This window comes from Pleurodeles waltl, chromosome 12, assembly GCF_031143425.1.
Source record: "Pleurodeles waltl isolate 20211129_DDA chromosome 12, aPleWal1.hap1.20221129, whole genome shotgun sequence".
Taxonomy (NCBI): domain Eukaryota; kingdom Metazoa; phylum Chordata; class Amphibia; order Caudata; family Salamandridae; genus Pleurodeles; species Pleurodeles waltl.
Window position 1 is genome coordinate 349,318,631 of NC_090451.1, and position 12,725 is coordinate 349,331,355.

At 46.3% G+C, this 12,725-nt stretch overlaps 1 protein-coding gene across 1 annotated transcript in view; it reads left to right on the forward strand.

Annotated features, from left to right (window-relative positions):
* The window catches only part of SLC7A10 (solute carrier family 7 member 10), a 524,687-nt gene that overhangs the window by 336,139 nt on the left and 175,823 nt on the right, over positions 1-12,725 (forward strand). The window contains exon 4 of the mRNA XM_069216530.1: positions 5,941-6,066. Coding sequence (XP_069072631.1) covers positions 5,941-6,066 — 126 coding nt within the window. The remainder of the gene's footprint in view (positions 1-5,940; positions 6,067-12,725) is intronic.

The following is a 12,725-nucleotide window of genomic DNA, read 5'->3' on the forward strand; positions in this document are numbered from 1 at the left end:
TTTTTAAAAGTGAGGGGTTTGGAAATAAAATACATTGTAAAAACCCCATAGATGTCTTTTAGAACTAAAATGACAATTGAGGGGTTCCCGATAGAACAGGTTAAACAATCTTACCATTTAGGAATAAGATTTTCGATAATATGACCTGGGTCCATCGAATGGAAAAGAATATAATAGCCCCCAAACAAAAAGCACTCTTTGTTGGAAGGAAACATAAGGCCCCAAGAGGCGGTGCGGTCTCCCCGACCCATGCAATCTATAGAGCCACAGCAGTAGCAGCCTCTACATATGGCGCAGAGATATGGGGGTACATGGATGCAACTACCCTCGTACCTGTGGAGAATCCATTTATTAGAAGTCTGTCTAATTCTTCCAATAGGGATACCCTTAGTTCTGCCAAGACTGGAGTTAGCATTAACCTCTATCCAGTCAGTGGTTGCCCTTAAGCCCCTTTTATACTTGGTGAGGATTTGGTCAACTCCAGAACTAATTCCATACAGGGACTCACTAACAGATTTAATTTCTTGCGATAAACAAGTTCGTACCCCTTGGTTAAAAAACATTAAAAAAACAACACGAGTTGCTGAAAATGGAAGACATTTGGAACTCGCCTGATGTAGCCGTTAATGGTGCAAAGGGTGTTAAACATAAATGAAAAACAGCTTATTGGGAAAATGTTTTATTTCGGATTTGGGCTGATTATAGTGATGGGAGCGTAACAGAGCAGTTTTTGAGTTTTAAATGCTCACCCAACTTTGAATCTTACATGGACAGGATTTACCCGCCTTTAGCAAAACGCTTGTATGTCCAGTTTAGATGTGGTACACTACCTCTGAGAGCATTTACATCTAAATGGGTCAAAACAGGCTGCTCCCTAGAGCCCTGTCCCTTCTGCCTGCTGGCAAAGAGAAACAAACATTTCCTGTTATTCTGCCCCAGTTATGCACGACCACGTGAGAAGTTGATAACTGCAGTCTGCAAACTGGAGGGTGTAAGACACGACTGGGAGGCTCTAAGATTCTTTAAAAGTGATTTAAAGGATTCAATGGTGTTCGCAGTAGCAAGATTTCTAAATTGGGCTCAGAAGAAAAGGGCTCCGTATCTGGAACCTCTAATTGTCTCCGAACATTTAAAATGTTGGGTAATGTTGGTAGGTGTTAAAACACATACAAATAGAATTTATATGATATTATGTTTTGCGGAAACACCAGGATTTTATTTGGGTTTTAGATTGAAAAGTAGTTCGATTGAGGCATATGCATAACCTCTTACCAATTGGATCTATTGAAAAAACATAATGGATTTTGTGTATCACTCCTTTAGGTTCAATTAGAGGTTTTATATTGTAAAGGGGTACGTACAATAGTACATACAGGAGGAGGGATTGCTATGTGGGCTGTTTTTTATGGTATAACTAGTGAGTATTGCTTTATGAATGGTGTATGTGTTCTTTTTATATGTTTTATTGACTTATTTATTCTTCGTATTTCACTATATGATGTACATTTATGGTCTATTGACCGAAATAACGTTTATATATATACTTAGTTGTTATCAACCTGCAGCTCCCCTAGGGCCTTGGCCCATTTAAGAATATGGTCTCTGACCCTGAAGTTCAAAAGGCCAGCTACTACAGGCCTAGGCAACCCCTTCAGGAGGTGGTGGGTAGACCGGCACCCTATGGGTTCTCTCCAGTGCAAAGAGAGGGAACAAGCACTCTGGCGCTACCTTCTCCTGGAGGCCTCCTCTCTCAGGGTCTTTCATACGTGCCAGCCCTGCACTTTCTCTGTCCCACGAGAGCTCCGAGTGGGCAATGAGTCCCTCTCAGCCACCGAAAAAGATAGACAGATGGCCCCCGCCACCTCAAAACTGTTACTTTGTGGGCATTCACAAACATGTTTTCAGCCTATTGTCACCCTGTAAATGGTTGCAGATTACTTCGGACTGAGAAAGTGCAAATGCATTTTTGGCAAGCATTTTTACAACATATTTTTCACGGAATACACATTTGCGCATGAGTAACTGCTTATGATTGAGTTTTGAAAGCTATGGTTGTAAAAGTGTCCTATGACTGCCAGGAATTATTTGAGGTTTCCAGAATTTACCCAAATTTAGGCGCAACTTTTCAAGTCTCACTTTGAGGTTTTTTTGGTGAATCCTTAAATGTAAGGTTTTTCTTTGCGACATCAGAGGACTCTCCCAGGACTCTATTCCAACACACAGAGAGGCTCAGTACAAATATTGTTATAAAGGTCATGCGCTTGAGTTATCGTGAACTGAAGATACACGTTTCATATTGAGTAGTATTTGATTCTCTCCTTTTCAGATTCCAAGCAAGGTCACCCGCTGCATTTTTTAATAGCACATTTCAGTTTTTATTTTTTATGATTTTACAAGGTTGCACGATTCTATAACATTTGTCAGCTTGGGTAAAAGAACAGAATGCTCCTTTAGCCAGTGCTTAATTTGTAAATAAATACGTGCCGGTGCTCAAAGCCCTCCTCTTAAACGTGCGGCTGTTGCAATTAAATGAGCGAACACAGAATACTGAGGCAGGTAATCCTGAAGCAATCTTGGGCTCCTCAATCCATTTAAAGCCACTCCCTGCCCCTTCAGCTCACTCAAGCAGCTTTCTACTTTTTTCCTTTGTGACGCTTTTTCATTTTTTCCTTCCTCCATCTTTCCCATATGTGTCTTTTGCTCACAGTAAACGCTTGAGGCTGAAGAATAAGTGCCGGCCCTCAAAAATAAGTGCTGGTGCTCAGCACCGGAAACAACAAGCACAAATTAAGCACTGCCTTTAGCACTGTAGCTTGCACAAATCGCAATGGTTTTTGTAAACTTTGGATTTTTTAGAACATTTTACCAAAGTAACATCCTGGACCCATCCCAATTAGGGTTCTGCAGCAACAACAGTACCGAAACCACCCTCATCGCCGCCACCGACGACATTAGGGCCTTGCTCTACAACTGCGAAACCACAGCACTCATCCTCCTGGACCTCTCGGCCACCTTCGAAACCGTCTGCCACTACATCCTACGCACACGCCTCCACAACGTAGGGATCCCAGAGGGTCCGCCTCCCCCCTTTCCGCTCCAAAGCCTCAAAGATCATCGGCGACGTTCCCCAAGGATCATCCCTCAGCCCTACACTATTCAACGTATACATGGCCCCGCTCGCCCAGGTCACCCGGCCACACAACCTCAACATCATCGCCTACGCCGACGACACCCAACTGATTCTCTCCCTCACCAAGGAGCTCCTCACTGCCAAATCCAACCTCCACGAAGGAATGAAGGCCGTCGCCAAATGGATGAGAAACAGCAAACTGAAGTTCAACTCAGACAAGACCGAGGTCCTCATCCTCGGCGCCAACCCCTCAACCTGGGACGACTCCTGGTGGACGACCGCTCTGGGAGCAGTCCGAACACCCACCAACCAAGCACGCAACCTGGGCGTCATCCTCGACTCAACTCTCCCCATGACCAAGCAAGTCAGCGCCAACTCCTCATTCTGCTTCAACACCCTCCGCAAGCTCGGCAAGATCTACAGATGGATCGCCACAGATACAAGAAGAACAGTCACCCAAGCCCTCGTCAGCAGCAAACTTGACTATGGAAACGCCCTCTACGCAGGAGCCCCAGCCAAACTCCTCAAACGACTGCAACGCATACAAAACGCCACCGCACGCCTGATCCTCGATGCCCACCGCCACAGCCACATCACTCCCCACCTGAGAGACCTACACTGGCTCCCTGTCAACAAAAGGATAACCTTCAAGCTCCTCACCCACCCATACAAGGTGCTCCACAACACCGGTCCAGCCTACCTCAACAGACGACTCACCTTCTACACCCCGTCCCGCCAACTCCGCTCAGCCGACCTCACCCTTGCCACAGTCCCCCGCATCCGAAGAGCAAACACCGGAGGCAGATCCTTCTCCCACCTCGCTGCCAAGACCTGTAACACCCTTCCCTTGCCCCTGTGACAGACCAAAGACCTGCTGACTTTCAGGAAGCGGCTCAAAACCTGGCTATTTGAGCAGTAGCAGCACCCCCTTCCCCTCCCCTCAGCGCCTTGAGACCCTCTTGGGTGGTAGTGCGCTCTACAAATAGACTGATTGATTGATTGATTGATTGAACATAACATTCATATGTAACGTACGTTTGCACTGACCAATTTTAATTGTAGGTGAATAAGTTTAAGCAAATGCAGTGTTTTTTGGGGTTCCTCAAGCATCTGTCCTCACACCTACCCTTTTTACCTCATACCTTAAGCTACTTAGTATGATCCTTAGCTAGGCAGGTGTTTCCATCCATCAATATTCAGACAACACACAACTTTACCTTAAAACCTACACCATCTCAGATACCTGCCCATTAATGCCTCAGTTCAATCGGAAGCTGGATATCAACAAACTTTCTCCTAATGATTTCAAATAAAGCTGAATGGTTACTGCCCCCGATTCCCATGCCCCCCAAGGAGCAAGCTAGGTACCAGTCGTTTGGATTCTGTGAAAATATATAGGTTCCTTCCTAACTTCCAAACCGACCATAACATCTTTGGACTTTAGATTCCTCACTCATCTTACTCCTCACATTAACAATGTGGCCAAGACCACCATTTTCTGTCTCTCTTGTGTCAAAAAAGTTGATACATCATTCCCAAAGGATCAAATGAAAACTGCAGTTCATGTCTTAGTGATATGTAGGTTAGACTTTGGAAATGTTGTTTTTCCTGGTATCTCCCAATCGCTTCCTGCCCCACTAAAGGCAGTACAGAACTCAGCAACTAGGCTAGCAAAGTATTCAAGAAAGTTCAGCAGCATCTCCTCATATTATGGGAACTACACTGGTTACCACTAAAACTGAGGCTACAGTTACATCTGTGCTGCCTGTCCTCCAATGCAATAAGGGCTAAGAATCCGACTCATACCTCTTCTTCTCATATTTGGGGCCAAGGAAATCTCCTTAGTGAAAAGGACCTGAGAACTGAAGCCCTCAGATTCAAAAAGACTTTAGACCAAATCAGAACTTTTTTCAGGGGCTGCTTCACTGTGTGGAATAAAACATTTCAGAACTCAGGTAACCCTCATCAAGTTCTTGAAACAACCAAAGGCACACTTATTCCTGCTCTCCACAACATATTTTTCCTGATCCCCACTCGGTTTGGGTTCCTCCCCCTTGTTTGTTCGCTGAGTTACAAATCTACCAATGAGACGACTTCCAAAGAAAATAATTCTTATTCATTTTATATTTATTTTGTCATTTTGTCCACTTTACTTACTCCACTGCAGCCTATGCTGTACCTACTTCGTGTTTGGTTGTGACTTCCAATAATGGTGTCTGTATTTGAAGCAGTATTAGTGCACTGGGAGTTGCACCAGAGCACTAGGCGTTGGGGCTCGGGCTTGGCACTGGTGCTGTGTTTGGTACTTCTTGAAGGCTGTGCTCCAGCGCTTTGTCTGAGCATTCAGAGCCGTTCCTAGACATCTGGCCCTGTGCCTAGACATGTGATATTGCAACTGTTCAGTCAGTGATGTGCTGTGGGATATGATCCCTCTCTGGGTGGAAGATGGCTGCAGTTGTGACACAGCAAGGTTGAACTCATGGAATATCAGGACACATGGAACACATACAATTTAAAGACAAGTGGCATATTACGCCAGTTAATAAATAAAATAGACCTTCCTCTGCTTTAGCAACTATGTTTATGTTTTATTATTGAGCGTGCGCTAATTGTTATTTTTTTCACTGATTAGTTGGCAGTGTGCTGTGAGTGATGATGAAGCAGACCTTTACAAAACTTGCAATGTGAATTGTTCTGTGGTTTAAAGCCACCATGTTTGTTGCACCATCCACAAGTATGTGGCAATTTTTTCTGTCGTAAATTGCACACACCCCAGCCTGCTCCACTGAACATGCTTCTGTTCCATGCAGTGCTTCTGACCTGGGTGAACAGTTCCAGCGTTCGATGGGCTACTCGCATTCAAGATATATTCACGGCTGGAAAGCTTTTGGCCCTCGCGCTCATCATCGCTGTGGGACTGATGCAGATCTTTAAAGGTACTACTAACCCACACAACTATGACCTTTGCTTTGTTCAAATAGTGCATTATAATTATTTTATTTCTACCATTAAATTTCTTCTTAGTTCTTACAATATGAAACGCATTTAATGGTGAGATTACTGAATGCAAAAGCTAGGCTAAAGAGAAGGCAGTCAATAATTTAAAAGCAATTTGTTGCTTAAGGGCATAGACATGTTTTTATAGTTAATCACACTGTTTGGGACTGTGGTTATCACAAATGAATAAACAACTTTATTTTTAGCCATGTCTACAAAGATATGAATGACACAAGGACATTGATTAAATTGCAACATTACTCCCAATAAAAGATTACGGCCCTCATTCTGACCTTGGCGGGCGGCGGAGGCCGCCCGCCAAAGTCCCGCCGTCAGATTACCGTTCCGCGGTCGAAAGACCGCGGCGGTAATTCTGACTTTCCCGCTGGGCTGGCGGGCGGTCGCCTTCAGACCGCCCGCCAGCCCAGCGGGAAAGAGGCTTCCACGATGAAGCCGGCTCGGAATCGAGCCGGCGGAGTGGAAGCTGTGCGACAGGTGCAGTTGCACCCGTCGCGTATTTCACTGTCTGCGCAGCAGACAGTGAAATACATGTAGGGGCCCTCTTACGGGGGCCCCTGCAATGCCCATGCCAGTGGCATGGGCACTGCAGGGGCCCCCAGGGGCCCCGCGACCCCCCCTACCGCCATCCGGATCCCGGCGGTCGGACCGCCGGAATCTGGATGGCGGTAGAGGGGGTCGGAATCCCCGCGGCGGTGCAGCAAGCTGCGCCGCCGTGGAGGATTCAATGGGGCGGCGGTACACTGGCGGGAGCCCGGCAGTGGTGCCGGTCCGACCGCGGCTTTACCGCCGCGGTCGGAATCCCCATTGGAGCACCGCCGGCCTGTCGGAGGTGCTCCCGCGGTCCTCCGCCCTGGCGGTCAAAGACCGCCAGGGTCAGAATGACCGCCTACATGTTTTAATGAAAAGTTTCAAGCGGGGTCTCCTATTACGTTCAGTGTCTTCTAACACAGAATTATACTATTCACAAACATGTTTAATTGGAAAGCAACTCACACTGTTTTATTTTGGAAGTATGGGCCCTCATTCTGACCTTGGCGGGCGGCGGAGGCCACGAGCCAAAGTCCCGCCGTCAGATTACCGTTCCGCGGTCGCAAGACCGCGGCGGTAATTCTGACTTTCCCGCTGGGCTGGCGGGCGGTCGCCTTCAGACCGCCCGCCAGCCCAGCGGGAAAGAGGCTTCCACGATGAAGCCGGCTCGGAATCGAGCCGGCGGAGTGGAAGCTGTGCGACGGGTGCAGTTGCACCCGTCGCGTATTTCACTGTCTGCACAGCAGACAGTGAAATACATGTAGGGGCCCTCTTACGGGGGCCCCTGCAATGCCCATGCCAGTGGCATGGGCACTGCAGGGGCCCCCAGGGGCCCCGCGACCCCCCCTACCGCCATCCGGATCCCAGCGGTCGAACCGCCGGGATCTGGATGGCGGTAGGGGGGTTCGGAATCCCCGCGGCGGTGCAGCAAGCTGCGCCGCCGTGGAGGATTCAATGGGGCGGCGGTACACTGGCGGGAGCCCGCCAGTGGTGCCGGTCCGACCGCGGCTTTACCGCCGCGGTCGGAATCCCCATTGGAGCACCGCCGGCCTGTCGGCGGTGCTCCCGCGGTCCTCCGCCCTGGCGGTCAAAGACCGCCAGGGTCAGAATGAGGGCCATGGTTTCTTGTGCAACTACTGGACGCCATCTGGTGCAGAAAAGTCCCCTGAATGGTTATTAGAGACAGCAGTGTGCAGAGAGGCCTCAGCACATAGAGTAAACTGGTCCCTACATAAAGAAAATACATAGCCATGATTGCAAAGGGAAAAAGCCCTTCACAGCAACACACAGTGAGGATGTTTGATCTCTGCGGTGATGACGCCTGAATGGAGGACACTCTCATGTGAAGAAATAGTTCCTCAGGCAATGCTCAGTGAAAAAGGATTTGCCCAAATGCCACTTGAACTCTTCCTTCTTGCTCCTTATGCGGGTGGCAGGACACAACAGGATTACATTCCTCTCTTTCGGGGAGGCATAGGGAAGCAGGGAATACACTACTCTTGATGCTGGAGATTTTGATTTTTCAGGCCACACATCCCTTGTCAGTGGTCCTTGTGGATGCACCTGATGGGCCTGTAACTGTTGAGCATATGCAAACCAGGTTCTCAGCATTTAGAACAATGAGCTTCCTTCTCCTTTAGGTCAGAAAAGGGTCAACCTGAGTTCATAAACAGTGGCAACTGGGTCAGGTCAGCTAGCCAGTGAGAGCTGATGTAATACTTAAAGTTGCGGAAGGAAACAATTTTCATCATGTACTTCTATATCCAGGTACAGTTTGGGCTATGAGTAACAAAGAGTCCATAAAATTCTCAATGGATTAGATTCCATGGTGTTAGAGATATCCAGCACATAATGTGCATCTCTCATACATAGTCCTCCAACCAAACAATGGCTCATGATTGTATTCACTTCTCTTCAGTTCTCTTCTTCAGCTGACAACAGGGGGCTGACATGGGGATACACATACATTTGTGACATCCATATATATAGAAACATATTTTGACACCGTCAGCTAGGTTACCAAACCTATTGCACATGTCCAAAGAGGAGCATGTGCTCTCTGGGCTTGCAGTCGTATAAAAGCAGCAACTTTCCTTGGTACCCTGCTGGATGTAAAGGAGGGGATTCCTGCATGGCCCTATGCATGTTACTACAATGGACATATGCCGGACCAAGCATTCTCTAAACAGAGAAGGTGGTCCAGAAGGCTCTGGACTTTTAGAGGAAGCACGTATTACCCATGATTATGCACCGCACCTCATTTGGAGGAATAGCCCTGTCAAATTCAGGCATATGTTTCCATTATTTTACTTTATTTTATTATTGTTTGTATAACAATTTTGATAACCCTTATGAGACCCAAAGCAATTTCCTATGTTGTCTATAAAAAAATAAATGTCTCAACCAGATCACCCATAGAACATGTGCCAGACCAAGCTGTTACCCAAAGTTAGAAAGAGGTCTGTATGATATAACCCACAATGGGACTTTTGTTTTTTTTAAAGTCTGGTTTATCGGTTTAATCTAAGCTTCTCTCTGTCTGTCTGTTTCTCTCTCTGTCTCTCTCTCTCTCTAGTTATATATATATATCCATGCATATATGTATATATATATATATACACACACATACATATCGGGTATGTATGCATGCGGTCCTCCCCCTTTAATCTCAAACCCTGTGCCATGCACGGCCGAAGGGGTTTGGAGCTTAAAGGAGGCATCATTAAGTAGGGCCGCATGGGGCCCCGGGGACAACCACCTCCCCGGGGCTACACAATTAAAAAACTTAGAAGGGGTGCACAGACACCCCCAGGAACCACCACCTCCCTGGAACTTCATACTAAAAAAAATCAGGGGAGCCCCCACAGATCCTCCCTCGGGTCCCAGGGACCACCACCTCCCAGCTACAACATTTTAAAAGTATGTGGGTGGGGGCTGTGTGCACCCCCCAGACCCAGGGGACCACCACAGCTCCTGCTTGCTGAGAGCAGAATTATGTTTGCTTTTGCTTGACAGGAGCTATCAACTTCACCCCGGGGAGGTGGTGGTCCCCGGGGGTCTGTGCAGAATCCCTAATCGTTTCTTATTGTAGCCCATGGAAGTGGCGGTCCCTGGAACCCGTGATGGTCCTAATTTTGGAGCACCAAGGTGGTGACAGTCCCCAGGGCCGGGGGGTTCCCCCGGACCACCCTAATGATTACATTTTGTAGCCCCAGGGAGTTGGTGGTCCCTGTGGCATTGGGAACCTCGAGGCACCCCGCATTACTGTTTATTCTTGCCCCATGGAGGTGGTGGTCCCCAGGGTGCGGGGGGCAAGCGGGCCCCCTGCATACTTTAACTTCCATTGCTCCGGGAAGGTGGCATTCGATATAGCGCAGTGGAATGTGCAGGCCCCCACATACTTTATCATTCATTGCCCTGGGGAAGTGGCAGCCCCCTGAATTTTTTAAGAAGCCCTCATGTCCCCTGGTCCTGGCCCACCAGGGGACAAAATTAAAAACAAGTGTAGGAGACCGCGCTTGCTTTTTACAAAAAAAAACTAATGGCAAAATTTGAGAATAGTCGCAAATTTCACTGTTAATTGTTTAAAAAAAAAGCTTTTTTGCACAGGTGGTAACAGGGGTACCCCTGCACCAAAGCCAGGGCATTACGGTAAACGTACCCTGCTACCGTTTCTTTTTTTTTTATTTGTGTTTGAGACTAGTCTGAAACCGAATCTTAAAATGGCTGCCAACACTTTCTGTTTAGTGTTGGCAGCCAATCAGATCTCTACATGAGATCAAGAGGATTGGAGAAGCCTTCGCGCCTCTAGATGTACAAATTTGGTTTTCTTTTAATATTTAAAAAACTACTGAATGGATGTACCATAAATAACGAAAGGGCTTCTTTCTGGACCTAGAGCTACCTTTCTGCCAAATTTGGTGTCATTCCATCCAACGGTTCACGTTGCAGTCGTGATCAAAATCCCTATGGGAATCAACATGGGAAACACACTTTTTTTTACCCCCCTTTTTCTCGGCCCCCGCTTGACGGATCACCCTGAAAAACCTTCTATGTAAAAGACTCTTGAGCACACCTTCTTTGGAAAATTTCATGAAGATTAGTCAAGCAGTGCCAAAGATAGCCACGTCAAAAATGCTTTTTCAATGGAAATTAACTGCCAGTAGGTAATGTGTGTACAGATCCACACACACACACACACATATATATATATATATATATATATATATATATATATATATAGCCATAACACTGTCAGAAAATACAACACACACTCTTCTGAACCATTAAATCTTATTCTGACAGTTAACACATTTCGGCTTCTTGTCTTGGTCACAACAGGAATACATGATCAATTTACGACATTGGTAACGTGTGACTATTATCTATGAATTATTTCCACCTATCACATCATTTTACAGTGATTTCTAATGTCTGTTACACTTTACGATATGAATAAGTGTGTGAGTGTATGTTTATGACAACATTTAGGATCTCATTATGAGTTGGCCAGATATTACTGCTTGAATACCAGGGAGCCTACATCTCCAGTTCCTGCTAGTATCCCTGCACCAATTCTGGTTAGTCTGAGTTTTTCCCTGAGAATGATGAGTCACTGTTCAGACCCAGCGATACCAGTCCCTTAACGGGGCAGTTTTGCCCGATCCTGGCGTAAAAAACAGACATTTTCTCCTGCCCTGCAGAAAATGCCCGCAGGAGGGCAGGTGGGTGTGGTGGTGTGGGGTGGGGTGGGATGGGGGAGCACTGGTGAAGGTCACACTTGTGCCTGTCTTGGGGAGCATTGCATGCTCCTCCTCAGAATGTTGTAAAGGGAGGCTGGACTGAATGTTGCCGTTGCTCGCAGCATATGAAAGGCACTAGTGCCTCGTGGCCTGGAATTATCAGGACTCGAGTTTACAGACTCAGTAGCTCAATATTTCCGGTCCCTACACTTGACATTGCGAGTTACGGAATTTCACCCAGATTTGTCGCTCCAGGTGAAACACCACATCTTGTAATGAGGGCCTTGGTCTAAAAACCATGTGTCATATGGAGTGGAAGAGATAAACAAATATTTATTTTTCACTTTCATGGAATAATAAACGCCTTGCACAGGGAAACAACGTCTTGTACGTCGAGCCATTGTTTCTTTATTTTTATATAAGAATATGATTCTTGTCAATACGTTCGTACAAATGCTCCTGGATTTTATACATAGATCCTAATACTTTTTATGTCCTCCTTCTCCATTCTTAATCCGAGCATAATTATTTTCAAATGGTTTTCTGCAGTTTAGTGCTCTGTGTCTAACTGTAAATTAAATAAAATATAACTTCTAGACAATATATAACAGAATTGCAGGTGCAAACATGTCACTTCTGGCTCTAAAATGGCTTTGCGCTGCGCCACTAGCACCTACGTGTTTTAATTTGAAAGCAAAACAATATCGCTGCATGTCAAGTACTAGCCATCCTATGTTTTCAGGGTATTTCCAAGTTGTTTTGGAGACAATCCCATTCCAAATAAACTCTTTGTTCTTTGCTTGGACCTTTCCAACGTCTTTTCTTGTAAAATAGCGAGGACACGTTTTAAAAAGAATCTTTAAAGCAGAATAACTATCTTTAATGTATGCAATCAGCTATGCTCGAGTGTACAGCTGATTACCTCTACATATATTTCGCAATATTACTAGTGCCAATGAAAACAGCAGATGGAAGTGGTGTAAAGATGTGTTATATCAACTGTACTCGCCATTTACTCTAAAGGATAACACAGCCAACAGCACTTATTTGATCTGTTTTCAAGGAGGGCATTGTGAACACGATTGGCTGTTCTTGTGAAGTTGGAAAGATCTGAGGTACCAGAGCCCACCCTGTTAGGTGCAGATTGACTGCTGGGGCACACATCTATAATTCTTCCAGAGACTGGGGAACTGCCTGTGAAGAGTGAGAAGATGTTACCACTAATACTGGTCCCTGCATTTACTCATCCGTGGCTTTGCGTTCTCCTACTACAGTCATGTGGAGGCATGCCAGCACTTTTTCTAGCC